Source organism: Squalius cephalus, assembly GCF_949319135.1.
Source record: "Squalius cephalus genome assembly, chromosome: 20".
Classification (NCBI taxonomy): Eukaryota; Metazoa; Chordata; class Actinopteri; order Cypriniformes; family Leuciscidae; genus Squalius; species Squalius cephalus.
The window spans coordinates 12,048,927-12,075,926 of NC_137141.1; the positions used below are offsets into that span (position 1 = coordinate 12,048,927).

Here is a 27,000-nt window from a genome sequence, read left to right on the forward strand (position 1 = left end):
GTAGCGCTACACACACCGTCGGCGCCTTTCGGCTCAGGACCGTGTTCAAAATCCTGCCGCGCCACAGAATGCCATCTATATAGTTTTACATTAAATGTACATTTATTTGTCTCAAATCGTCGTTAATGTATATACTGACTTCACCCTGTGCTGCAATATACATTTAGTTTTACATTCATTCACAGAAATCAGCTGCTTGAATGAAAATTGCTGATGTTATCGGATTTTCAGGTGACATTCAGTTAACGGACGCTCTGAGGTAAAGAGATGTCAGTGTTAATTGTATATTATACAATACACTAAGAACTAGTGGACTTTGCTTAGCTTTTAAGTAAAATAAAGGAGTATTGCAATAAATCGTTTTTATTTTTTTCTCCTTAACCTCTTACTGTTCCTACTGCCTAAGCACAGAATAACAAAAAAACACTATTATGTGTCAAGCCATCAGAACCGAACCGAACCGAAAACCGTGGTTAAAAAACCGAGGTATGTATTGAACCGTGGGCTAACTGTATTGTTGCATCCCTAGTATATACATGCAAATATTTCTTAAATATATATATGCATGTGTGTGTATTTATATATAGAAAATAATTATACACCGTACACACACATATATTATGTAAAAACAAACTTTTATTTTGGATGCGATTAATCGCGATTAATTGTTTGACAGCCCTAGTGTTTTTATTTGAATATTAACTTCTGTGAACGATTGTTCAGTGCAAAAAAAAGAAAAAGAAAAAAGTTTATCTTCATAATCTTTCATCAAAATGCAATTACTTGCATAACATGTTTAAGGCTGTGTTGTTGTGTCCAGCTGGTCGGGATTCTCCAGCGCTGTTGCTCAGTGTTTGTAGTTTTCGAAATCAAGCTACAAATGACTTACTTCTTAGTCTATGGGTAGTAAATGTTATTTGGCAAAAATTTTTGATTTAGGCATTAGTTTAGTTAAAGTTTATATATATACAGCAGAATGTTTTAAATAGTTGTGGTAATATTTCAGTGATATACACCAACTAGACAATGGCTTCAAAATCGCATACTCTCTTGAGTAGGTACTAATTTTGAATAAGTAATTACTTCACGACCGCTAAAAAAGTATGTTCTATAAAGTATGAGTGTGTACATTATCATGAGACCTACCAGCCATTCACAAATCCTCTCCCGTGGCCTCATGGGATAGTAAAGTACACATCTTATGCACACTTCAGAATCACTCCGGAAGAAGTAGGTACATTTGAACTACTCTTTTATGAGTAGAGTGAATTCAAACATGTTCTTTTGTCACATACTGTTTTTCGTCTACTATATAGTAGGGAAGTATGCGGACGCAGCCAATGGTTGCTTGCAGAAGCCAAGTATGCGATTTCAGATGCAGTCGTTTTACAGTGTCTTTGTCGCTATAGTAATTACTGTAAATTGTGCATAATTACATGCAACTAACTCTAAACCACACCCTAACCGTAATCTTAACCCTATAGTGATTACAAGTCGTTAATTATTATTACTCAGTACTTAAATGTATAATTACACTGTAACACTTGACACCTTAAAATAAAGTGTAACCAAATAACCTGCTAATGTCTATTATTATATTATATTCAAACATCTGAATAACTAGGTTGCTGATGCACTGTCAACTTGTTCTCGAGTGGTCAGACTGGATTTGACCGTATGGCAGCCCATAGAAACAGACATTAATGAGGCGTGTGTGTGTGTGTGTGTGTGTGTGTGTGTATGTATATATATATATATATATATATATATATATATATATGAAGAGTTCAGATGCAAAAGCCTCTAAGTGCCATCTGAAAATTTCTTCTAGAATGATCATTTTTATAAAGCTTGTATATTTAAGTTCAGTAATTTCACTTAAATGACAATAGGTAATTTGCATTGCCATTTAAGTGAATTATTGAACTTAAATATACGAGCTTGATAAAAATGATCATTCTAGAAGAAAATTTCAGATGGCACTTAGAGGCTTTTGCATCTGAACTCTTCATATATATATATTAGGGCTGTCAAACGATTAATCGCGATTAATCGCATCCAAAATAAAAGTTTGTTTTTACATAATATATGTGTGTGTACGGTGTATAATTATTTTCTATATATAATATTTTTTTTTTTTTAAGAAATATTTGCATGTATATACTGTGTATATATATTTATATTATATATAATTTATATTATATATAAATATTTTATATATAAATAACACATTTTTCTTAAATATATATGCATGTGTGTGTATTTATATATAGAAAATAATTGTACTCCATACACACACATATATTATGTAAACACAAACTTTTATTTTGGATGCGATTAATCGAGATTAATCGTTTGACAGCCCTAATATATATATATATATATATATATATATGGATGGCTGTTACTATATTGCGCTTTTCCTGGAAGACTGTATTGCCAATCAGCATGCAGAACCCAGGATCTGTTTTGTAAAGATGCATTATTAGTGAATATGACAGTACTCACCTGTAAACTTCTTCTTAATGGCATCTTTTGAGCTAGCATATATCATCTTGCTTTTTAACGGCGCACCTTCAGGGGCCCTAAAGTACAAAATAACAATGTTCAATATGAATGCAAACAAAAAATAGAAATTCATTTACTTAGTGTAAGAACGTTAAACAATGTATTGCAGAGTTCATTAGAAACAAACAGCAAGTTTGATATTTTTAACAGAAGTAAATGAATGTCAATCAATGTTGGATGGTCTGTTTTACTTCAGTGTATTCTATCAAAAAATGTAATTAAAATTCACATATAAAAATGACATAAAATAACCTATCGCAGTTCTCTTGTTGTTCAAGCAAGGTATAATAGATAAAAAAATGAACTAATACTTAAAAAAAAAAGTGCTTATTCAAAGATATAAATTTAATAAAATCTAAAATAAAAAATGTCTAAAACTTTCAAAAAATTAAAAATGAACTAAATTAAAAAATGCATAAATAAATGTGTGAATAAATAGAAAAATGCATAAATATATACAAAATAAATCTGAAATCTGAATAATTTTCCTAAACTATAACAACCTTTCCAGACAGACTACGTACCAAAATATAAATACCAAGTCTTCTTTCTTAGACTCTTTAGTTTCATAAGTGGCATCATATAAGCCATATCTGCAGTCATTAAGAGGTAGGAGCTTGACGAAGCAGGCGTAGGGGTCGTCGACAGATTCTCCAATGTCTCCCACTAAGATCTGCTTGCCCTCCTCTACGATGATCTTCTTCTTGTCGTCGCTGAGGCAGAACAGCACTGCCTTTTTGCGCTTTTTCACCTCGTCTGAGCCCGAGGACTTTCGCACTTTCATGTCATTGAAGACTTTGAGCACTTCATCATTGACTGTGACACCAGAGGCCTGTGATGAGGAAGAGACTGGGGTGAAAACAGTTGATTGAGACGAAAACAGCAAAGATACAAGTCTGTAGATCCATACTTGGATGTCAGCAGCAGAATCACCAGCATCATAATACATATCCATAGTACAAAATAACTACCAGGCAATATTAGAAGGAACAAGGCGTCAGATTTGGCATTGACTGATCCAGCGCTGCTCACAAACCCTGACTCACATACGTGCTGCGCATAGCCAGCTGGTCTCTCACCACAGTTCAAATCTCTCACTCCCGTTCCAAAATGGACTGGAAGGCCAAGTCATAGTGGGGTGCCTGGGCCACGATACAACTATGAGAGCTCCTCCTGGGACTTTTTAAAGACATTTGGATTCATGATCAATGATAATTCACGCTCAAAACAAACGGGGCCCTCGGAAGGTTGAAACTCGGTGCATTAATCCATTCGAACAAACCATTGCTTGACGTTTATGAACTTCTCTCTCTACACTACCCACATGCCATTTTAAGATTTATTCCTTAAAACGTACTGGAAACTAACTTATTACCATGCATTTTTATCTGCTAGCAACTATTCTTATACTGACTAGTATCTAGTTTTAATGGTAATTATTGAATATAGTACTTATTAGATGTTATTAGAGGACTATTAAATATTTTAAAACAAGATATTCGTAAGCAATGCTGATTACTAAATATCAGAACTTAGATACTTGTACTACTTATTCTTCGGTTACTGTTAACTATTCTAATCGAACTGCAATGAAAAAAAAAAGGTTTTCTCAGTATTTGTCTTGTTTTTTTAGTACAAATATCTAAAACATTCTTAAATCAGCATATTCAAAATGACTTAAGATGTTAAGTCTTGTTTTCTGAAACAATTACCAAAATTAAGTGAGTTTTTTTTTTTATTAAGTCTTGTTTCTCAAGCAGATGTATCTTGATTTAAGAATGTTTAGATATTTTACTGTAAAACATAGCATAACTTGCTAGTTATGGCAATTTTTTAAGCAGTTAAGTGCTATGGAGTTGTGTCAAGCAGATATCAAGTAGCTCCTTACTAGTTCCTATTCCACATTTACTAGTAACTATTTATTTTTTGTATCTATTGAATATTTAATAAATAAGTACTATCAACTATTGTAATATCTAAAGTACTAGTAGCGCATGCGCAGAGACGCACTTTGAGCAGCTGGTGTAGACGTCCGACTTTCTCTCTCCCTCTCTCTCTCACACACACTATGGCCACTAAATCCTATTGAATCATAAGTAGCCTAATTCAATTGTAAGGACACATAATAGTCGTCTCATGGCATGAAACAGTTCATTCAGATCTGATTATACGCGTTTGTGTCCATCAGTATAGTCCCGGTCATTTATTTCTCCAGCGTCCCCGTGAGTAAAAGTTGGAGAGGCATGCGCTGAGAGTGATTAAAGCACCGGCTAAAATTAGCTTAAAATGGCTGCCTCTGGCTATAGGCCTGATATATAGATTTATAGCTAATTAAAACTGATTTCAGAAACCACAAAATAAACTTGGAGCCGAATAAAGCATTATATTTTTCAGCCGGAGGGCATGCAATGACGGATCCGCTAGAGCGCCACAGCGCCGCAATACAGATCCTGCCAGAGATGAAAACGTGACAGTTGCTGGTCAAAAGTTTGACAGAAAGAGTTTCAAAATAACATTATAACATCTGTTATGAATTAACAATTGACTATGTGTGAGGGAAAAAAACCTGTCCTTACCATGCTGTCCGATGCGATGAATCAATGAACGATTATTTTCTTGGTACTTCTATCTGTGAATGTGAACAGCCGAGACAGTGTGAGTGTGTGTGTGTGTGTGTGTGTGTGTGTGAGAGAGAGAGAGAAAGAGAGACAGACATCACTGCACAGCCGCAGTGAAGGACTGCTCGAGCATATGCACTGTCATTCACTGTCTTTGGGACAGTTGGCAAGAGATATCATAAATGTGAATTACAGCAGTCACTTAAATATAGCCTAATCAAAATATAATGCAAATTGTTTCAACTTTTAAATCATAAACGTTACATAATATAAGTTTTACTTTTCACTAGAGCTAAATCTATCATATGACATTATAGACCAGAATAATTCAAAAAATTAGTATTCACTAGAGATCTTTCCATGGCTAAATCACCTCTATTACTGTCAGGTTTTCAGTGACTGCACACTAGTTGGAGGCACATTAACTGATGGTCTGTTGTAAAAACTTTAAAAGAACCTAAAGCAAATTAAAAGTTATACTGGACAATCTTCATTGAAAGTGCACCTAACTGAGGCTTCTGCTGAACAGAAACGTATACAGGTTTGTGCAAAAATGGAAATCAGTGATGAAAACAAGTGGTCAAGCCAAAATATTAACAATTTATTTTACATACAGAAAAAAGAATTACACAGCAGGTAAAATGACTCTTAAGAACCATGAGGGGAAAACTGATTCATCAAGCTTTCTGAGGGAGAAAAAAAAAAAAGACAAAAACTATGACAATCTTATAAATAAAGCAAGCAAATTATACCCAAATCTAAATAAATAACCAAAAACTGAAAAGGAAAACAACAAAAAGTTTGTCTGGTTCCTAAGTAGTGTTTATGCAAGCTATAGGGACCACACCAAAATAACTGAGTTTATCTTTACAACTATTTAACTACAGAACAGAAATTCTACTTTTTCCTTTGACTTAATTTATAGTCACAACAGAGACTCTGGTCTGTAAAAAGGCTATACAAAATAGTAGTCTACAAATGCAGTTGATGTACAAAAAAACAAAATGCACCATTTTGAAATTACAGACAAAAATACACAATGCATTTTGTCCTGAGTTAACGTGAATGCAAAAAACTTATCAGAAAACAGTGCAAATTTTTTTTTTTCTTCACAGCAGTTTCTCCACTTTGCTCCATAGGATTAAAGGCCGATTTGCACTCCTGTCACTAGCTGTGAAGATAAATGCCGCTTGATGTCCTTCAGCATGCCTTTTTGTTTGCACACTGCACTTTCGCAAATACATTTTCTTGTGTACAAGGGCTAGGTAGAATTTTTATTGAGTCAAACCATCCTGGAATGTTTATGAACATTCCACAAATGCCACAGAACTACATAATTAGACAGCAGATTATGAACGGACTTTCAGTCTTGGCCAGTTGGTGTGTTTGTGTGGAAGACGGGGTTTTGTTTACATCCGTGGCCGTTTCTGTGGAGGGGTCATGCGGTCGGCCAGGCCGAGTCTCTGAAGCTCAGAATGGAAGAAGGCTTGGAGCCGTTGACCGGCTTTTGCTTCATTGGTGGTGCGTGGGTTGTACTCCAGACAGTTGGAAAACATGAGCTCCACATCCTCTATATACTCCGCTGTAAGATTAAAAACACCATTAGAAATTACAATCAGCAGTGACTTATGTTGTGCTTGGATATGATTTTTAAATTTGAATATAGTGGAGTCCGGGGCTTATGTTGACACGCTATTTACTCAAGTAGATATTTCTGTTGTCAATATGTGTACATATGCCCCAACACAAGAACATGGACCCTACCATGAAACAGGCAATTATTTGGGTTTGAGTTTAGAGTATTTTAAACAGGATTCATACAATTCACAGAAAAAGATTCTAATTTAAGTGGGTTTTGAACTAGGTGAATGAGACTCAATAGTTAAAAATTGCCCTTTAGACAACTAGCCTGACTCTACCAAAATATTTCGATATTTAGAAACAAGTTAACTTACCAACAGTTTGGTATTCACAGTTGTTGACCTTTTCCCTGATTGTGCTCAAGGCGATGGGTTTTTTGATTATGTCATAGTAATCGGGCACCTAAAAAAAGAAAAAGTAGTCATTAAATACATGAAAATAATGCCTCAGTGTAAAGCTGGGATAGCGAGATGTCATGCATAACAATTTCATAGATTATTTAAGAGTCCCGCTGGTCGTAAATCAACCAAGAATGGGGGTTTTATGACCCTGTTACAGAGGGATATAAGTGTGATCGGCTCACTACCTGAGTTCTGGACACCAGTTTCTTGAAGGGCCAGCTGTCCTCATGTCTGACCAGGTCCACAGTGAGCAGCTCACAGGCTGACAGCTCATGGACGCCTAGGTTTCTCCCTGAGCTTCGACGGTTGGAAGAAGTGGTGGTGGGAGCCAAGACGATCTTGGCTTTTGGGGAGACCTCTGCTGGAGAAACACCATCAAACCACAATACATGAGTTGTGAACAAGTCTTATATGAAACAACTCTTAAAGGGGTCCTATTATGCTTTTTTTTACATGTTTAACGTTCTTTAGTGCAGTAGTTCCAAAACTTGGGGCACGGCAAGGATAAGGCATTGTGTGTATAGTAAGCAGATTATGTAAAAGAAACCTCTTCAGGGTGATACAAGACCCCACTGTGAAATTATCCCACTTATTATGCAGCTTCTTGCCACACAAGTAAACAATTGAACACCAAATTTGACATTTTATTACCTCAAGATAACTCATTGTACCCGCTTGAGCAGTCTGTTATCGGTTGTAGCGGTTGTTGTCATGCAATAACAAATGACGCGATCAAAGAATCTGAACTTAATATTGCAGGGAGACGTGTAAAAAAATATAAATGAATGATACATGGTTCTGCATTAAGCATGGACAAGTTCGTGAAAGGGCTGTCTGTCAGTGCATAAATGTAAATGTAAAGCAGACAATGGATCTAATTTAAACGTCACAACTACCAAAACAACACGTCCAGACGTGAATGGTGTGAATGACACAACAAAAGCAAATAGAACTCATTATAATCACGTACAAACGTTGCGTACAGTGAAGACAGCCTTAAGACAAGAAAATATGATGAGGTATATCTTGCCTTTGGATTCACCAGTACAACGGTGGGTGATGAGGAGAGACCTCAGTGTGTTGCATGCCGCAAAACATTAGATTCTGACAGTATGAACCAGAACAATTTAAGACACCACTTTAGTAGAGCTGCACGATTCTGGATAAATTGAGAATTACAATTTTTTGTTTCAAATAGAGATTACGATTCTGAACAGACAACTAAACAAAATAGCATGCCATTTACTAGAGGTTCTGACAAAATGTTAACTACTGCTGCAGTCTATTTAAAAATGTTTAATTAATAAAAAAAATTAAAAAACGGTTTGAATGTTTGATTTAATGACTCGCTCATAAATACTTGTTTCATTACTGGATGAATCAGCGTTTTTGAATGAATCACTTGAATGAATGTTTCACTGACAAATACATTTTAAGTCACTTGTCGCCACCTACTGGTGTAACGATGTAATGATGCAGTTATTTGAAGTGCCAAGTATTCTACTTTGATCACTACTGTAGAATTCTACACTACTGTAGAATTACACACTGATTCTTCAATCAGTGTTTATATCTGAACTATAAACTTTTATCCCAGTTCTACTGTGATCATTTGAATATTTGTAAGAGAAATAACCATACTCTGATGTTGAAAAGACTGTTTGTGAAGCGGTTTCATACCTATACATGATAACTGCTTTCTATGGCTCCGTGGCAGACACCGGTACCTGAAAATCGGTGCTGTTACCCAACGGTACCTTTTTTCTGTAATTTAGGCATGTTTACCTCAATAACTGTAAAGAAACCATTTTCTTTCAAAGAAGTCATTTGTAGAATTGTTATTGACATTATGCCAGAGCTGCCTTGGTCGCTGTCTGTGATGCTTGAATATTAATAAAAACAACCATTTTAGTGATAAATGGTTTTATCAATAACCATTTTAACAATAAATTTTAGTGACCATTTTAGTTTCTATGAAATGTTCTGTTTTCCACAAATTCTGTGATGTGAATCAAATGAAGACATAAAACATTCATTTAATTGATCTTTTATATGAAATTAAACTTTATCAAACAACGCGGCACAACTGAGCTTTATAAAGTTAAAATTACAACAGAAGAAAAAGTGTGATTATTCCAAAATTTTTGATAATTTATTGTTATTATTAGTGATAGTATTTTTATTAAATTGCGATATCTAAATTTCCGTGTGTTAATGTAAAGATATTTTTTCTTAAATGAAACTGTAAAATGCTGATGAACTTCAGTGACTCTCAGAGCGGCTCTGGAAATGCATTCATGTTCTCATATAGTGAGACTGCAGAGGCTGAAAAACTTGGCGTGCTTCAGTGTGTGTGGTAAATGAAACTGTGCAATGAATGTTGCGTCTGTTGTGTCTCATTCACACAGAGACACACAGATCATGCAGGATTCGTATTTAAATAGTCTTACTCTTGCGCCTAGTCACAATATTTCTCATTTAAATTATTCACGCCTAATGCATATGCAAAAACAGGGGTGAGGACTGGTTAAGTTGCGTTAGTAGTAGGGCTGGGTAAAAAAAATATATATATCGATTTCTCGATATTAATCGATTCTCATTTTTACAAACCGATATCGATTCTTAAATCCCAAGAATCGATTAGTCATCCTGTTTTCAGTTGATGAATGAATGTAACATTGTAGCACGCATCCCATCCAATAAATCACAATAATCTTTGTGCTTTGTTACTATTGATATGAAAGAAAGTCTCAGATTTCAAATTACGTCCATTTTCTTAACGAAATTCAAAAACATAAATACCATTTTGGCGCTGTGGCGTGAGATCGCTCTGGCTCAGCTCAAGAGCAGCAGCACCGCGGAACGCACGTGATCTTCTCTTCCGCCTTAATAATACCAGTTACCGCGCGAAATTGACAGAGCGTTACTGACAGTATGCGAAGAACCGCAACAATTTAAATGTGTAGGTGTCTAATTCAAAGGTCAAGTATGTAATTGTTTCAATGCTATTTTCTCTAAACCCAGCTTAATATAAAAATGTAAAAACATAGATGGTATTTTGTTCTATTTCATCCTTTTCTTTCATTCTGTATCCTAATATGATGTGATGCATTAAAAACATTTTTTTTCTTTTTGACCGAAATCACTCACACTCCTTACCAGTAATGGGTCTCTTCCTGGAGTCTGTATTCTCTGCAGCAGGACTGGACTGGTTGCTGGATTTGGCTGTTGTGCCATTAGTGGCGAGCACCTCTAGGCTAAGACGAGCACTGGAGCGGCTTCCTGCCCGGGGTGGGGGTTTGCCATTGGACACTGAGATGGATTTCTTCCCTGAGTTTTTGGAGCCTCCTTTATTAGCAGATTGGCTCTGTTTGGGTGTGCTCTGCTGCGAGCGAGGCGTGGAATGACCCGATTCAGCTTGTTTTGATTTGGTGTTCAAACGACCTCCTTTATTGCTCTGGAGTGGAAGTTTGATGGCATCCTTTTTGGACACTCTGTTAAATAAATGAAAAAAGAAAACAACTTGCATGACACTTCTGGTCTCTTTCTGCATAAATTTACTAAATCAAAAAAAAAAAAAAAAAAGTCCACTTACTCTTCCTCCTCTGACTCTTCCTCTGACTCTTCTTCTTCCTCTTCTGATTCTTCCTCCTCTTGTTCAGACTCCTCTTCGTCCTCCATTTCTTCTTCCGAGTCAATGGAGGAGCGCTGACGGGAATTTATTCTATGAGAGCGCTGTTTGGGGCGGCACTCAGGGCAGAACCAGTCTTCAGAAGGAACAGCCTGTAGAACAAAGGAATATCAAAACTTTATTCAGAACTTGTAAGTTTAAAAAATGTTCTACTAACACAAAATATAAAAAGATTTATAAATAGATTTCTGATATGTATCTGTATTTTGTTCTTGGCTGAATGTGTTTATGTATACACACACACACCTTATAACTATATGGCAAGTAAGGGTTTATGACAAAGAACTGTAAAAATGGTGTCGCCTAAATCAAACCTTCCAAAAACTATATTTCTCACCTTGAGTTTTGGCCGAACACAGAAGATGTGATAGCCTCTCTCACAGCCGTCACATAGAAGCATATTCTCAGCGTCTCCTTTCCTACGGCACACCTTACAGCGGGCATTGAGGATGGATTTGGCCCAGACAACGCTGCGCTCAAGTGTAGAGAGATGTAGGAAAACCTGTGACAGGCTGGAGCAGGCCAACAGACTCTCACGCCAGCGTTCCTGCACAGTCTTTACCTGCCGCCCACTTTCACTGCCATCTGTTGAGAGTACACAGATGAAAATGGGTTTAGTACTGATCAATTAAACCAATATGTGCTAAAATACAACAGGCATGAAAACTGGTCAGGGGTAAAAAAGTTGAGAAGGATATATATATAGTATCCAATATATGTAGCACATTTTAAAAAACAAGGTTACCAAAGTGCCAAAGAATAAAGAATAAAGTACCAAAGAATAAATAGAAAATATAATAACACATAAAACATAAAATATGGGGGCCATTTTAATGTATGGAGGCAAGTATTTACACAAAACACACAGCATGAGATTATTTTTTCTTTTTTGCCTGAACCAGAATCTCAAGGGCCCGTTTTCTCTGTTTAGCAGCATGTCTCAGCCTTGCCCTCTTCAGCTGCCTGTTTTTTGAGATCCTGAGCATTACTGGATCTTTTGCAGTGCATCACCCTTTCCAATCTCTCCGTGCGAAACACGGGGGGCCCCGGGCCTTGACCAAGACAAGGCGATGAGAGACGACACCCACGTCATTAAACGATAACTGTGACTATATCAACATGCAATATCGTTGACAAAAAAAGACGAGACTGAAATGTGTTTACATTTTTTTTAACTTGACCAAAACCACTTATTTTTGTCGAATAAATAAGACAACACATTAGAGACTGTTTTTACAAGCGTTCATGCTTACGGTTGCCAGATTTCAATCATTTAAACCCCAGTCAGAGCTTTTCTGTTAAAAGAGCACGTTTTCTACCCGGTCTTTTCAATAGTATCTGGCAACCATACGTGTGCGCGCGCTTTCTAGATGATCTGGATGAAGCGCGGATGATCTGAAAACACAGACAAGTAAGCTGGAGTTCCGCGATCTTCATTTGAGAATCAAAATTCACTATTTTATGTTGTTTGTTTTCATTCACTATCCATTTTAAAAAACATTGGTTGATTAATCTGTTATCAGCCAGCATGGGCCAACCTATTGTTATCAGTCAAATTCACTATCGGTCGACCTCTACAATAAATCTTACCATCTTTCTCGCTGGACTGATCGTCATCTTTCTTTTTGTCCTTTTTCTTGACCTTTTGGTCTTTCTTCGCATCCTCATCACCTGATTAAAAATAAAACATATTCAGAAATAAGAGTCTGTGGATTAATGAATTCAAATATATAACAAAAACATGATCCTAAAAACAAAGTAATGATCCATACAGGAACACACCCTTCAGAAAGCAATCATCTTCAGGAACACACCCTTATTCAAATAAATATACCAAACCCTCAAAGTTTCAATGGATGCCAAAGCTAAATAGATCTTACCTAGTGGAGCTTTCAGGAACTTGCGCTCTATGCCCTGCTCTATCTGTGCCAGGGCCTGTGCCAAGTAGTGGACAATGTTACTGACAGGCTGTGGTGTGCTCACACTAGTGGACGTGACACTCTGACCCTCTGCCTTCAATTCATGCAGCCTAAACATAAGACACCATCAGTTGTCCCATTCGCAAACAGACTCTGCAGCAGCATCTGAACATAGAAGTAAAAATGCACAGATAACAGATATTACAGTAAAATAACCTGTCTTTGACTCTGACGTGATTCTCATCCAACTCCATCGGCTCCTCTTCTACATTGATCAGCCCGTTCTCTTTGGACTCAGGGTTTAGCAGTTCATAGTTCCCATTTTCCAGTGCGGCTCTCCATGAGTTTCTGTCCATCACCTTTCCAGGAACGAGAGGTGAAAAGAGGAGGAAAAATACAGGTTGTCATTAACAAAGATCCAGATTAAACCACAGCAGGCTATAAGAACGAAAATATACTGTGGAATCAACATACTTTAATTGCTCCCAGAGTTCCCTGATAGATGCGGTCCTCAATATCCAGTAGTAGATCTCTGAGACGGTTTTCCATGAAGCGCTCCGCAGGTACAGTGCTTTGTGGGTAAGACAGGCCAACTTTTGGTTTTACAGCAGTGACTTTGGTCTCTGACAGGGATTCATCTGCACAATAAATTACATATATAAATCACATAGTACAGTATGTTAATGCTATCTGCAACAAACATCACTATTAAAAAAAGTCACAGGGCACCAAACTTCGTTTAAAAAAATGTAAAATAAATTAGGGCTCCACGATAATGCTTTACATGTGTAAAATCTATTTAAATTATATTTAAAAACTAACCAATATATGTTTCACATACATATGTTTCTTTCTGGGAAAAGAAAGCTTCACTATAACTTCTGAAAGTGAACAGCAGTGTTTTAGCATTAAATAAAAAGTAATGTCACAAATCTAACAATGCCATTTTAACATTAAATATGATTTATTTTTGTTATTTTGATTTATCTTTGTTATTAAAAATAAGAACAAAGAGGCAAATAGTGTAGGGATGCACGATATATCAGCCACCATATCGTTATCAGCCAATATATGTTCATTGCCACTGGACAATGGCAATGTTCATTCAATGTTCTCATTATTGAACCGATAAGAAAATTTGGCCGATATCTTAAAGCTGATAAATAATGGATTATTTCCTCCAGCTGAGACATAGATGCGCACTGTTCGCCATTATGGTTTTGAATTGATTGAAATATGATTGGAATCACTTTGAAAAGGAAAGTACATTTAAAGGGAAGTTGTGATCATCCAAAAATGAAAATTACCCCATGATTTTACTCACCCTCGAACCATCCTGAACTTTTCTGGACCGGCAGATATATCAATACCTAGCAGCCTATGAAGGAGTGAGCCAGCTCTCAGATTTCATCAAAAATATCTTAATTTGTGTTCCTAAGATGAACGAAAGTCTTACGGGGTTGGAACAACATGAGGCTGAGTAATTACTGAAAGAATTTTCATTTTTGGGTGAACTATCCCTTTAAGGCCAACGATTAAATGATTAATTGATCGTTAATTCATGGGAATGTGTAAATTGACATCCCTAATTCTGATATATCTTGCAGCCCTAAAACAATTAAATAAAACATTATTCAGCAACCTGGCTCCAAAATCCCACAGTACCTGAGTGACGGTAACGCTGAGCAGCGTTGCTATCCATCAGTTGAGTGATGCGCTGCTTCTCCTGCAGCAGAGTCTCTTTGAGGCTGCTCTCTCTGTGTCCACGAGGGTTCAGAGCCTCTATAAGCTGCTCCACCTCCTCAGGCATGCTGTAGAAGTACCACTGATTGGCCCGGTTAACTGGGGGTGAGGTGTTCTGCACCAGCACCAGCTCCTCAGTGGTGGCATCTGTCTTAACTGCACTCTCAGCTGAGAAAAGCTCTTCCATTTTGGCTTCAGGAGTGGGGCGGGGCTCTAGCATGTCCTCTGTTAGGCCAAAGAAATCATCCTCAACAAACAGTGCCCCGGCAGAAGGGAAAATCCAGTATCGGCGATAGAGGCGGTCTCGGCCGAGAGGTAGGATGTAGGTGCAGGCCATAGCCTTCTGAATGCGCTCCAGGAGTTCTTTCTCTTTGAGCTGCTGTTGCTGTAACTCCTCTGGGCTCAGACTGTCTTTCGTTTCAACCTCACAAACTTGTTTCTGATTTGGGCTGCCATTTGTTTTCTTTACTGGAAAATTTTAAAGAATATAGGAATATAATTAGCATATGAACAACCATTATTCTTTAGGTTTTACATTTCACACATCAATTTTTTAGCTCATTTGATCTAAAAAACGAATCTCTTCTCTTTCAAGTAACTGATTATTGATCACAACAAGACCAAGAATGTGTCTTATGAAAGTAAACTGATGTGATACGCTGCTGATCATTTTAAGAGCAGGTACCTTTATTAGATTTTGCTGGTTGCTCCTCCTCATCCTCTGTGTGTTGTTCAGCGTGACCTTCCTGACTCTCTGTGCTGGTGTCCATCTCTTCTCTACAACCAACAAACAGAAAGCTTAAATCAAGCATGTGGACTGGAATATAAGATGTGTCCTTGAGAATGGATTATTGGTTCAGCTTACCCTGCCACATGGCCTCCATTTTTTGCCTCCTCTTTGAGTTTTTCATGTTTTTCTTTCAATTTCTGCTCCTGTTCCCTCAGCTTCTCCTCCTTTCTTTTTCGAACCCTGGAATATGGAGACTATTAACAACTACTAACAACTATTAATTTCTAAGCATAAAAATCTTTGGTGCTGATAGGTAGGTGCAGGTCTATGTAACGCTGTACTTCTCTGCAGCTTCCTCTCGCTCTCTGCGATGCTGTTCAGCTTTAAGTTCTCGCAGTTCCTGTTTGGCAGATCTCTGCTCATCGGCATTGTCTTCTATAAAGTCTCTTGTGGAAACCAAAGTCAACAGCTTCCCACACAGAGAATGGAGGATCTTCAGTTTCTCTCCTGAACACACATTTGTAACAAAGTTATACACGTGCAAAATTGGAATATGGTGACTTACTTATTTTACATCATACTGGCTTCTTTGTTTTATGTATTTATTTATTTATTTTTAAGTTCAGGTAAATTCAGATTTTAAATTCTAGATCGATTGTTTTGAAAAAAAAAAAAAAAAAAAAAAATCAGAAACATCTCATTTAAATTTTTTCTGCAAACATCTACAGTTTGGAAATATTACTTTTTATTGAATGATATTGATTAAAAAAAAAGAACGAAAAAAAAAGACCCAAAGTCAAACACAAAGGATGAAAATGAAAAGAAATAAACACTCACCAGGCAGCAGGTCATAGACAGCAGTGCAAGATAGCTTTTTGAGCAGGAACTGGTTTGACAGACGCAGCTCTACACAGGGGTCATCTGTGGAGCCAAACCCACCCTGTTTCTGGTAGCGGAACTTTGCACTGGTTGAGCTGCAGTCTGCCCCCGAGGACAGGATGTGCAGCCTCAGAATCTCAGAGAGCGTACAGCTGTCCAGATCCAACTGCTTCAGACTACAGCCTGTGCAGACAATTGGAAGAAACATGGAGGTTCACTAGATGTTTGAATTTACAGCAATTATAAATTATAACTGTCAGTACAAACATATTTCAGGGCACATTGTCTGACCTTGGTGCAGTTGTGGCCAGGCAGCAGCAAGAGATGCCACAGCGCTGATGGCAGACTGTGTGGGGTCAGCATCATCCTCCAGAGCTTCACTCAGATCTGAGAATGAGAAAAGAGTCAAAAACACCTGGCTCACTATGGTACTGAAGGTAACTAACAAAACACCTGAACTTTCGAGTAGTCGTAAACCATTATCAGTGAACTAATTAGCTGCAATTTGGCACTTTAAGTACTGACACTGGACTAAGCGAATGCTATAACCAGTGTAATTTGAGCGCACATCATTTTTCCCCCAAATATTGAGTATACAGTGGGATTTAATTTCGACCTTGAAATCAATAAAGTATATCTGTCTGTTAGACTTCATATGATAAAATACATTTTTCACAATTCTGAACAAGACCGCTTGTGTAATTTCTATTATAAATAAGTTGTTACCTCTGCCACTCTGACCTTTTGTGTCCGTTTCCACCACTTGGTCTTTAGCCACTTCCTCCTGTTCCTCTGCCAGAGCCTGGAATATGGCCGAAAGAAAGAAGAAGAGCAATTCACAGAGCGGACCCTCAGGATCACAGCCCACTACGGCCTCCTCCAGAACCTCTGTAAACAGCAACAACCCTCATGAGGAACATTCAAAAATTATTTTGCTCTGACTTAAAAAAACAAAAACAACAACAAAAAAATTGTAAATTAAAAGAAAATTTGTAAGCTAGATTATTTTTAGGGCACTCGGGCTAGATCTATCAGTGAACAAGAAAGACATAATATTCAAACAATATCCCATGGTGTATTGTGTTAATGAGCAGCCAGTAAGTATTTCTTACCAAGTGTTACACCATCAGGGAACTCATCATTTAAATCAAACAGATCTCCAAATGCATGCAGAAACTCAAGAACCATCAGAGCATCTCCAAAAAGCTCTGGAGGAAGACGTGTCTTCACTGGAAGTGGTTTTGGCAGCTCCTGAAGACAGGCAAATTTAAAAACAGTGTTTAGTCTGCTGTTTATGTATGTGCCAACACAGAGTTCTCAGAAAGAATGCTTACCTTTAGGTCATCACACTCCATGTCCTCTCGAGGTTTGTTCCATAACTTCAGTCGTTCTGCATATTTTTTCTTTTCCTCCTTTAGCTTCTCTCGTTCCTGAAGCACATCACAAAGAGATGATTATGGAATCAGATTTAGTAAACAACTTATAAAAGTAGAACAGATGCAATAATTAATAGCATATAACAAAAGATAAGCATTTAAAAGAATAATATTTAGACAATGTATGTAGGACCAAAAAGCAGGACTGGAGATGAGATATGCACAGAGAGAAAAAAAGTTGTTCCAACTCACCCTCTCTTTCTCGATCTTCAATCGTTCCTTCACCTCTTTCCGCTTCTGTTTCTCCTCTTCTAGTATCCTCTTCATCTCCTCTCTCTTTTTTTCCTTGTCCTCTTTTTCTTTCTTTTTGGCCCCTATTAGATCTTCTCTTTCTTTCTTGAATTTTTCTTGATAATGCAAGCCATGTAAAGAAACAGAATTTCAGGGCTCGAAATTAACTTTTTTACCTTGTAGCACTTCATATATATACACATGTATGTATGTATGTATATAATCCCCGTTGTTACAGTGTTCAGCAGCACACCCGATTACATCACTTGTCCATCACTCCACCGTCATTTAGATTTTTTATAGTAATAAAAATCATTTAGTTCAGTTAGAGAACAGATACTAAAATGCTCAATTCAGAGTGAGCCAAATAAGAGTCGCAGCCCAGATCAGCAGGAGAAGATTTCAGATTTAATTGATCACGTGACAAGAGTAGGGGGCGAGCTGACTGTAGCTGACTGACAAAGACGATGGCAGAAGATTTGGCTTCAAAGCCAAATGTAAAAGCACCTATATGGCAATACTTTGGATTTAAACCCAGTGCTAATAGGGAACCTGCAAACATTGAGGCAATCTGTAAAGGCCCTGTTCCAATTGGCACACTTAACATGCACTTTCAGTCTTGTGGACTTAAGTGACAAACTAATAAAACCCATTTCCAGCCTTTGCTTGGGCTGAACGGATTTAATGTCTTGCGTGTGTTCGGGAAGTTGCAGTGATGGAAACAGTGACTATTTAATTTGGGTTGGAAGGGAGTAAAGCCTTTGTTTAGGCTATTAAGGAAAAGTAATTTTGCCAAAGAAGAACCTTTACTTTAAATAAATGTTGATTTTAAAGACAACACTGAGAATTAGAATAATTGTAATGCGACGGTCGGGTGCAGATATCTAAATGGGAGAAAATCATAGGGTTCGGGGTGGGAGGTGACTTTAGAGCTGATCCATGCATCTCTAGTGTGGATTCAGAGGCAAACGCAGTGTTACCTGCAACCTTAGTCCCACAGGCTTTACAGTGAATGCAGTGCATTGGGCCATTTTCATAGCAGAGCCACTCAAATGATTTGAATATCATCATCATCTCAGGAGTTACATTATCGGTAACTTTAGGCGCCGTACAAAATAAATCTGTGTTCTTTTCATCTTCTCTCTTCAGCTCTTTACATTTTGCGCACTAGTTAGCTTGGTCATGTGACAACAGAGCGCTGTGAAAGCGATTTACAGCTAATATTAACCAACCTAAAATTGAACCATTAAAGCTAAGAACGTAAAAGATAAATTGTAATAGGTTAGGTGATAGAACGGTGGACCGGTCACTGTTATCAGCAGGCACATACTGTGCAGTAGTAATTAGCAAACGTTTTGTAGGGAAATGAAAACGATTACTACAATTATTTGCACTCACACAAATGCTCTCAAAAAATATTTTGAGGTCGCACACATTCAATTTCAGGAACATATGCAAAAAAATTGTTGAAACTTCAAGCCTTGGAATTGAAGTCGTTTAACCTATGACTACTAAATACATTTTCATGTGTAACATGTCTTTTGCATTTTAAACTTACCCATGGCCATCATTTGTTCTTTCTGCTGCATCAATTTTAACCTCTCCTCAACATAATTCATCTAAAATTGGAAAACAAATACTCTTCAGAGAAATACTATTTAAAACTGCATATGTCCAAAATTTTACACCAGACAGTTTTTTTAATGACATGTCATGCTTGTAATAGCCTGAATCAAGATGGCCTAGGCAAAATTCTAATTGTAAACAAACATGTAAGCAGACAATAAGACAAACCTCTGTTGGAGAGGCATCATTTTGACGGCGACCTCTCCCCTTCCCTGGTGGACTGAAGGCAAACACTGGGGGCTCGTCCGGGAAGAAGTGGGAGAAATCTTGTTCAGCTAACCTATATTTTACAACTGTAGATGGCTGGAAAGAATACAGCAGAGAGAGAGAGAGAGAGAGAGAGAGAGAGAGAGAGAGAGAGAGAGAGAGAGAGAGAGAGAGAGAGAGAGAGAGAGAGATTAACATTAAAATAATTAAATCAGGCAAGCTGGACATCTGCAGTCCAAAAAAATTACTACATTTTGATTTTACCTTCAGTCTTACGGTCCCATTAATTAGTTCACAGTGCTGTTTAAGAAGAAGCTTCAATCTGTCTCGACTAAAAACGTTCTTCTTACGACTACAGGAAGGAACAACAAGGGAAAAAAATTGCAAGTCATTTTTTGAACAACTTTACAATCTGAGTAACAAGCAAGAGAAACAAACAGAGAGAGTTTATTCATGAATCTATCTCTAGTGTAACTCACTTAATCTGAGCAGCTTTTGTAACTAATGGTTCACAACCCTCTGGGCTGACAGGTTGAACTCTGTATTTAAATGAAGATGGACTGGTGGGTTTCTTCTTCTTGCTTTAGACAACAAAGCATAAAACACACAATTTATTTAAAAATGAATTCAAGGATACACATATGAAGCATTTAATAGAAAGGCAGTTCTGAACACTGACCCACTAGATGGTGTTTTGGGAGAAGTGACTGTGGGCTCTTCATCACTGTCACTGATCACAATTGAATCACCCTCTATGCGATGTTTGACATGGCCGTTGGCTGTGCCATTGGAATGGGGAGGAGTAACTTCTAATATTTTGCAGGGTTGCCTGCTGAACACAGAAACATTAAAATAAATTAAACAAATATGCATGCAAATGTTAAGTCCAAAGAAAGTGTGAACCAAGTGATCTGAAAAAGAATAACTAGAATGGAAATGGGACGAAATGTTAGCCTTAGCCTGAGAACCAGAATTCTACCTCAAAATACTACAAAAAGTAGGTACAGATAAAAAGTTAACCTTTAAAAGAGTGGTTCATAAAGAAATTGAGAAAAATGTGAGGCTCCATCACTCCCAAAATAGACATTTATATATTTTATTCTTTCTTACTATGTGAAAACAGCTGTAAATTATAATTATCCTAAATGTAGAGAACACATCACTACTTGCAAAGCAATTATAGCAATTTCTTCAAGACCAGCCACTTTCAATCTAGAATAGATCAACTCCACCAACCACCAATACAGGATTGGGTGTGATCTATTTGACTGACTGAGACAGCAAGACTCAGCCAGACACAGACAGCAGTCTTCCTACTTATCTTCCCAAAAAAAAAAAAAAAAAAAAAAAAAAAATCCCCCTCCACCCTGTCTACCAGTGGGGCTCAATTCTGCCTCACGTCTGGTTGTCTCTGCAAGCTCTGATGATGTCTGGGGCAACTCCTTGCACCAGTTCATCCAATCGGAAGGATTCTCTTAGCTCCACCCATTCACTTTATGCTATCTCCAAATAGCAAGGTCAGCTTGTGATGGCTGACTCTGATCCTTTCCTAAAGGACAGAGCTCTGATGCACTTTCCTTTAACATACAAGTTTCCATTCAGGATCAGGCTTACAGCACAGTCTTTGTTATTATCTCTGGACTGATAATTGTTCAGGGTTGGCATTTTTCTTTTCTAAGACTTGATAATGTACTGCATACAGAGCTGGCAAAGACATATAGAGCTCCAAATACGCTTTGTCCAGAGGAGGCAGGCGAGGGCGTAGACACTGACATCTGGGTGTTTCTCTTCTGTTATGTCATGGTCTGTTCTAAACAGTACTTTATACAGGGCTATTGTTCATCACCATTCACATACTTTCTTTTCAACACAATTGTGGCTCATCTGCATAATGGTTGTTTTCTTCCAGTAAAAACAAAACATTGACGTCAACTGTTGTCATTAAATTATTTTGCAATTCAAAAGACAGATTTAACCATTATCAAAATGAGTAAATGGACTAGAGAGGGGTGTCTCTATGCACCTCAGAATTCTATTTGATTACGATGCAGAAGGCTCTGATGTGATAAAACGATTATTTGATGCATTGCATCTTTTTTTCTATAAGATTTATTTTTTCTCACTGTGGAATCTTTAGGCACCCACAATCCGATTCGATCCGATCCATTCAATCCCAAAGCGATTCTTCATCTACATTTTTATTTTCTTAGTAAAATGAAATAATAAAAGAAACTTTTGTTTTCCGACTTTAAATCTTTATTTATTACATTTTTTAATTACTTGTCTAATTATAAAGTACTTTATAAAATAATTACAAATTAGCCTATAAATTGCATTAAAACAATTGTATGTTACGCATACAAGCAAAGAGTAAATAATAAAGAGGAACAAAGAACCAATAAACAAAGAGTGTTTTCTAGTAGCTAATGGTAAATGATGCCTTTGTAGAGCATTTCGAGGGGAAAACGCTGAAATAACAGCAGGCGAGTCTGCACATTGTAAGTAGTGCTGCAACAACTAGGCCTAATCAATAAAATCGATTATTATCAATAACGACAATAATCGACAACGAATTTGATTATCAATTAGTCGTTTTTTTTTAGAACAGTTCTTACACTAAAATCAGATTCAGTGACTGAATCTTTAGTACCACACAAAAAACATACACAGCTACACAGCCTAAGGCTGGGCGATATGGCAAAAAAATTAAATCTTGATTTTTTCAGAAACTAGGTTTAACTAGTCAACTTAAAAATGTAACTACAATATGATTGAAGTAACATTCTCTTTATTAACCATCTGGTTAAAAAAAAGTTAAATACCAAGTGCACCACACCTGTAGCGATCAACATGGTGTAAATGTAAAACTAATGACTTGCTATTTGTTAAATATTTTTGCATATGTGACCCTTTTGGGTCACAAATAATTGTTGTAATCGTTTTCATTTCTCTACAAAACGTTTACAAATTACTGCCCAGTATGTGCTTGCTGTGAGCTGACACATACCTTTGCAGAAAAAAATGCATGAAATATGAAGGCAAATATTGTACAAACTTATCTTAAACATATCCTATACACTCAGAAATAATAATATATTAATTATATATATTTATTATAAGCTAAATATTTCTTAGCCAAAAAGTAATAGCAATAAATAATACCAGTAATAGGCTATTATTAACAGCAAATGCTTTTTAAAATCAGAAAATAACAGCACCTTTCAGTCTGTCACCATCATGCAAACATGAAATATCAAACATATTTAAAGTATATAAAGTAATTCTTTACAGGTTTTTGCATTCCATTACGCTATTTTTCCTATTGTTTGGCGGACGTGTTTGGCTGTGATTCATGTTGTTGATGAGTTATGAGTGACAACAATATCTCACCTGGTACCAGAGCGATTGACAACATCCACGATCTCTCCAGGAAAGAAGCGGTCTTTGACATAGGCGTACACATCATCACATATCTCATGCAGGCGTGAGCGGTGCGTAAGTGCTGTCAGGTGCAGGAGGGGGATGACCAGGGCATTGGAAAAGTTCTGAAGATTGAGTCTGGCTTTCTTCTCGCTGTCCAGAGCCTCCTGGTAGGTCAGGCCAGCCTTCCCCGTCACCGCACAGCTCCACACCAGGCTATTACACAGAATGGTCCTCTCAAAGAATTCACTGTAAAAACAAAATCACAATGTGTAATGTTGTTATTAACTAGCCTAACACCTTTACCGTTTACAGAGATGAACATATTGCTCACAACTGACGAATCAACTTGACAAAAAGTTCATGTTTTGGGGAAAACAAAAAAACAGAGTGGAGAAATTTACCCAAAATACATCTACTAAAAAATATTTGAATATTATTTATATATTATATATATTTATATATTATCCAAAGTTATTCATGATTAAACCTGTCATTAGTAATGACAGCAAATAGATTGTTCTGTTGTCATCAAAATGTTAACACACTAAACAAATTAAACAACTTCCCATATCAGTCTTATGACATGTAGAATCAATGCAATAGCAAAACCCCCCAAAAATCAAGCTTTCTGAACAACACTGTAACGGTGCAAAACTATTTAGTCTCTCCTGATCTCATCTAAAATTCACATAATAAATTTTATTCACTTCAAAGTTTTATTATTACTTGAAATGGGCAACAATGCAAATCTTTTGATTTATTTCTAAACAGTTAGAAGTCAAAACTTATTGATGGTTATTTATAGCAGTAAAAGCTCTAACACACTATTTTTATCCCATCAAACTCAGGTGAGAAATGTGTATCTTAACAATAAGACAGAAACCCGAAAAAAAAAAACGATGAATATACCATTGATATTTCAAAATAGCTCTGCACAATTAACAATATAACTAATATTTAACAAACAAATAAATAAATAAAAGTGATACATTTTTTAAATGAGTTATTGGACAGTTGGTCTTAAAAAGCAATATCTGCCAATATCTTGCCTTAGGATTTCTCTCAAAGTTGTTAAAGGGATAGTTCACTTTGAAATTACATTTTGGTATATTTTAGCTTACCTGAAGGGCATCCAAGATGTAGGTGTCTTTTTTTCCGCAGTAGTTTCAATTTTGATATTTTTAGGTCAAACCGTTCGTCTGTCAGTCAAATAATGCAGGTCTATGGTCACTGTCTCAAAGAGCATGCACAGAGTCCAAATTAAAACAATTCCCCATCGTCCAAATTAAACAATTCCCCATCGTAAGTACACATTGATGGCCTAAGACACGAAACGAGCGGTTTGAGTGAGAAAACGAACAGTATTTATATCGTTTTTACCTCTTATACACAGCCACGTCCAAGTGATCTGAGGGCGCGCGCGCTTCCTGGTGTGTGACGTGTACGCAGACTGATGCATAGATATATATACACTAGATGTCGCCTTGGCTACAGCAGTTCATTGGAACGAATGCCGTAGCCAAGGACGATTTGGACGATGGGGAATTGTTTAATTTGGACGATGGGGAATTGTTTTAATTTGGACTCTGTGCATGCTCTTTGAGATAGTGACCATAGACCTGCATTATATGACTGTCAGACAAGAACGGTTTGACCTAAAAATATCAAAATTGAAACTACTGCGTAAAAAGACACCTACATCTTGGATGGCCTTGAGGTAAGCTAAAACATACCAAAATTTAATTTCAAAGTGAACTATCCCTTTAACTAATAGCCATAACTCAATAAACAGACCTAATGATAGTTGATTCTAAATGATAATCTGCATCCTACCTCCTAAATAAACCTCACATGAAAACTGATCAAGACGAATGACAACTTTCCAAGAGCTGTTGACAGATGACACATATTTGGCTGCTTCAAGATCAAAACCAAGACAACCATCTAGACCAGTCCAATTAGTTGGTCATCTTAATATTTCCCATTCAAGCCTCATATGACAAGCAATTAATTCCCCAAGGCCAGATAACAAGTGGCATCAACATAATAATGGGAAAAGCAGTAAAACTCCTGCATATAATGGCCAAATACACCAACAATAGCAGCGACCACGTTTCAAGCAACAACATCCTGTGTGTGGATGAGACCTGTCCCATCCCCGCTAACAACCCCAAAAACACCCGACCAGGGGTTTTCCTGTGGACATCCCACCCGCGATATGACACTATGTAAGCCTTTAAAACAAATCGAGAACTAGGTTTAATAATTATTTCCCTCAGTCTGGTCTATATATCGTGGTTTAGTTGGCTAAACTAAGCTAACTAACTAGCAACCAACTCTGTTAGCGAAGGCCTCCAACTGACACCTGCCGGGTGTATGAAGGGGGAAAAACTGAACTCTTGATAAATACAAGGTTATTTCACACCAGGGGTGGTGGGTTATAGGTAAAGCTGGTTTAAAATAGCAAACTAAGATGGAATGTAGGTTGGTAGTTATTTTAATTATGAAAAACAAAACTTTAAAGCGGGCTGTCACTGCTGTTGTTAGTTTCTGGAGCTTCTTCTGTTGTTGGCTGGCATCAAAGGGGAAGTTGAAATGTACAAGCAGGAAAATAATAAAAATTTCTTACTCGTAGGTCCTGAAGATTTCGTGTGTGAATTTACAGAGGAAGACTTCTTCATCGGGTCTGAGATCAGCGGGCGGTTTCTGCCTCACGAACGGCTTTTTGTGGAGAAGCGGCATCTTTTCTTTCTCTTTATCTTTCTCGGAGACTTTCAAAAACAACAAACACAAAAAGACAATCAGAAAGTGAGATGATGTCAAATTAACGAGAATCCATTAAAAGTCAGACAGTGAAATTAGTCGAAACCGGTTAAAATAAAACCGTTAGGATTTCAAATGTAAAAAAAAAAACCCGATATATTCTTCAGTCTTTGTTAATGACACGCGCTTCCCGGGTGACGTTCAAAATCCAGCCCACATGTTTAGCCGTTTTATTCAACCCGAATATAAAGCACACTCTTGGTTACTATATATCAAACGAGTCTGATACATAGACGACTAAAGATGATATTTACCAAATCTATGATGTAAAAAGGATAATCGGCTCCGGAAGGGAAAGAAAAACACAAGAGTATCAGAGTATGTCCCACTTCTCCGAGCGGGGGATATTAAGCGTGTTGACGACAAGTTTTGATCCGCTCTAGTTCACTTACCCACCGGGTAGCGCTGGGGGCGGGACTTCCACGACAATTCTGTCATTGCATTGGGCGTTTTGAGTGCCAATCACGCCTCCGCAGCCAATAGTAGGATGCGAAAGTGGAAATTGTAGGGGTTTTTTTCTACCACTGAAGCTTCATGACTCTTGAAAGACATTTTAGGTTAATATATTAAATATATATTAGAAATAAACACAGATAATTGGAGCACTATCTTTGTGACAAATTTCCCAAACAAAAAGCCTAGTTTCAGAGATGATTAGAATATTTTTTGTGAACAAATGTAGTATTTAAAGTACAATAATTAAAGGTAGCAAAGTTTTTATTTCTTCATACCCCCGTGAAATAAAAAAGTTTGGCTTTTCATCCATGTCTATTAGATTTTGTTTAGGTCTATAGACATTTAAAATGTCTCTTCTGTGAATGTATATATATATAATGAAACAACGGACAATGAAACTGAAACAACTGGTTTTAGACGACAATAATTTATTAGTATGGTGCAGGGCCTCTTTTTGCGGCCAAACAGCATCAGTTTGTCTTGGGAATGACTGATAGAAGTCCTTTACAGTGGCCGGATGGATTTTGAGCCATTCTTCTTCCAGAACAGTGGTCAGGTCACTGTGACTCTTTGTCTCGCTCCTCCAAAACACCTCAAAGTGGCTCAAA

At 37.1% G+C, this 27,000-nt stretch overlaps 2 protein-coding genes across 9 annotated transcripts in view; both read right to left on the reverse strand.

The window, feature by feature from the left end:
- Nucleotides 1-5,336, reverse strand: part of cfl2 (cofilin 2 (muscle)) — a 7,127-nt gene extending 1,791 nt beyond the window's left edge. The window contains exons 1-3 of the mRNA XM_079854203.1: nucleotides 5,145-5,336; nucleotides 3,093-3,400; nucleotides 2,509-2,585 (exon numbers count right to left, since the gene is read on the reverse strand). Of these exons, the coding sequence (XP_079710329.1) occupies nucleotides 2,509-2,585; nucleotides 3,093-3,400; nucleotides 5,145-5,147 (388 nt within the window). The 5' untranslated portion in view covers nucleotides 5,148-5,336. The remainder of the gene's footprint in view (nucleotides 1-2,508; nucleotides 2,586-3,092; nucleotides 3,401-5,144) is intronic.
- A 430-nt stretch (nucleotides 5,337-5,766) lies between these two features.
- baz1a (bromodomain adjacent to zinc finger domain, 1A) lies at nucleotides 5,767-26,330 on the reverse strand. 8 transcript variants are annotated; one of them, XM_079853958.1, is made up of 28 exons: nucleotides 26,191-26,330; nucleotides 25,743-25,884; nucleotides 23,081-23,359; nucleotides 20,370-20,519; nucleotides 20,170-20,271; nucleotides 19,955-20,042; nucleotides 19,652-19,786; nucleotides 19,416-19,476; nucleotides 17,819-17,973; nucleotides 17,525-17,620; nucleotides 17,303-17,441; nucleotides 16,932-17,078; nucleotides 16,482-16,577; nucleotides 16,149-16,373; nucleotides 15,653-15,818; nucleotides 15,447-15,551; nucleotides 15,267-15,358; nucleotides 14,504-15,049; nucleotides 13,313-13,476; nucleotides 13,055-13,197; nucleotides 12,800-12,948; nucleotides 12,510-12,590; nucleotides 11,257-11,504; nucleotides 10,824-11,011; nucleotides 10,388-10,722; nucleotides 7,414-7,586; nucleotides 7,142-7,229; nucleotides 5,767-6,768 (listed from the first exon to the last, which is right to left on the reverse strand). In XM_079853958.1, exons 2-28 carry the CDS (start codon nucleotides 25,853-25,855, stop codon nucleotides 6,596-6,598), a joined length of 4,437 nt encoding a protein of 1,478 aa, XP_079710084.1. In that variant the 5' UTR covers nucleotides 25,856-25,884; nucleotides 26,191-26,330; the 3' UTR covers nucleotides 5,767-6,595. The 8 variants fall into 8 exon arrangements, with proteins under 8 accessions (XP_079710084.1, XP_079710083.1, XP_079710082.1 ...); XM_079853957.1 differs by having other exon boundaries at nucleotides 7,414-7,589; XM_079853956.1 differs by having other exon boundaries at nucleotides 16,917-17,078.
- Nucleotides 26,331-27,000: the final 670 nt, after the last annotated feature.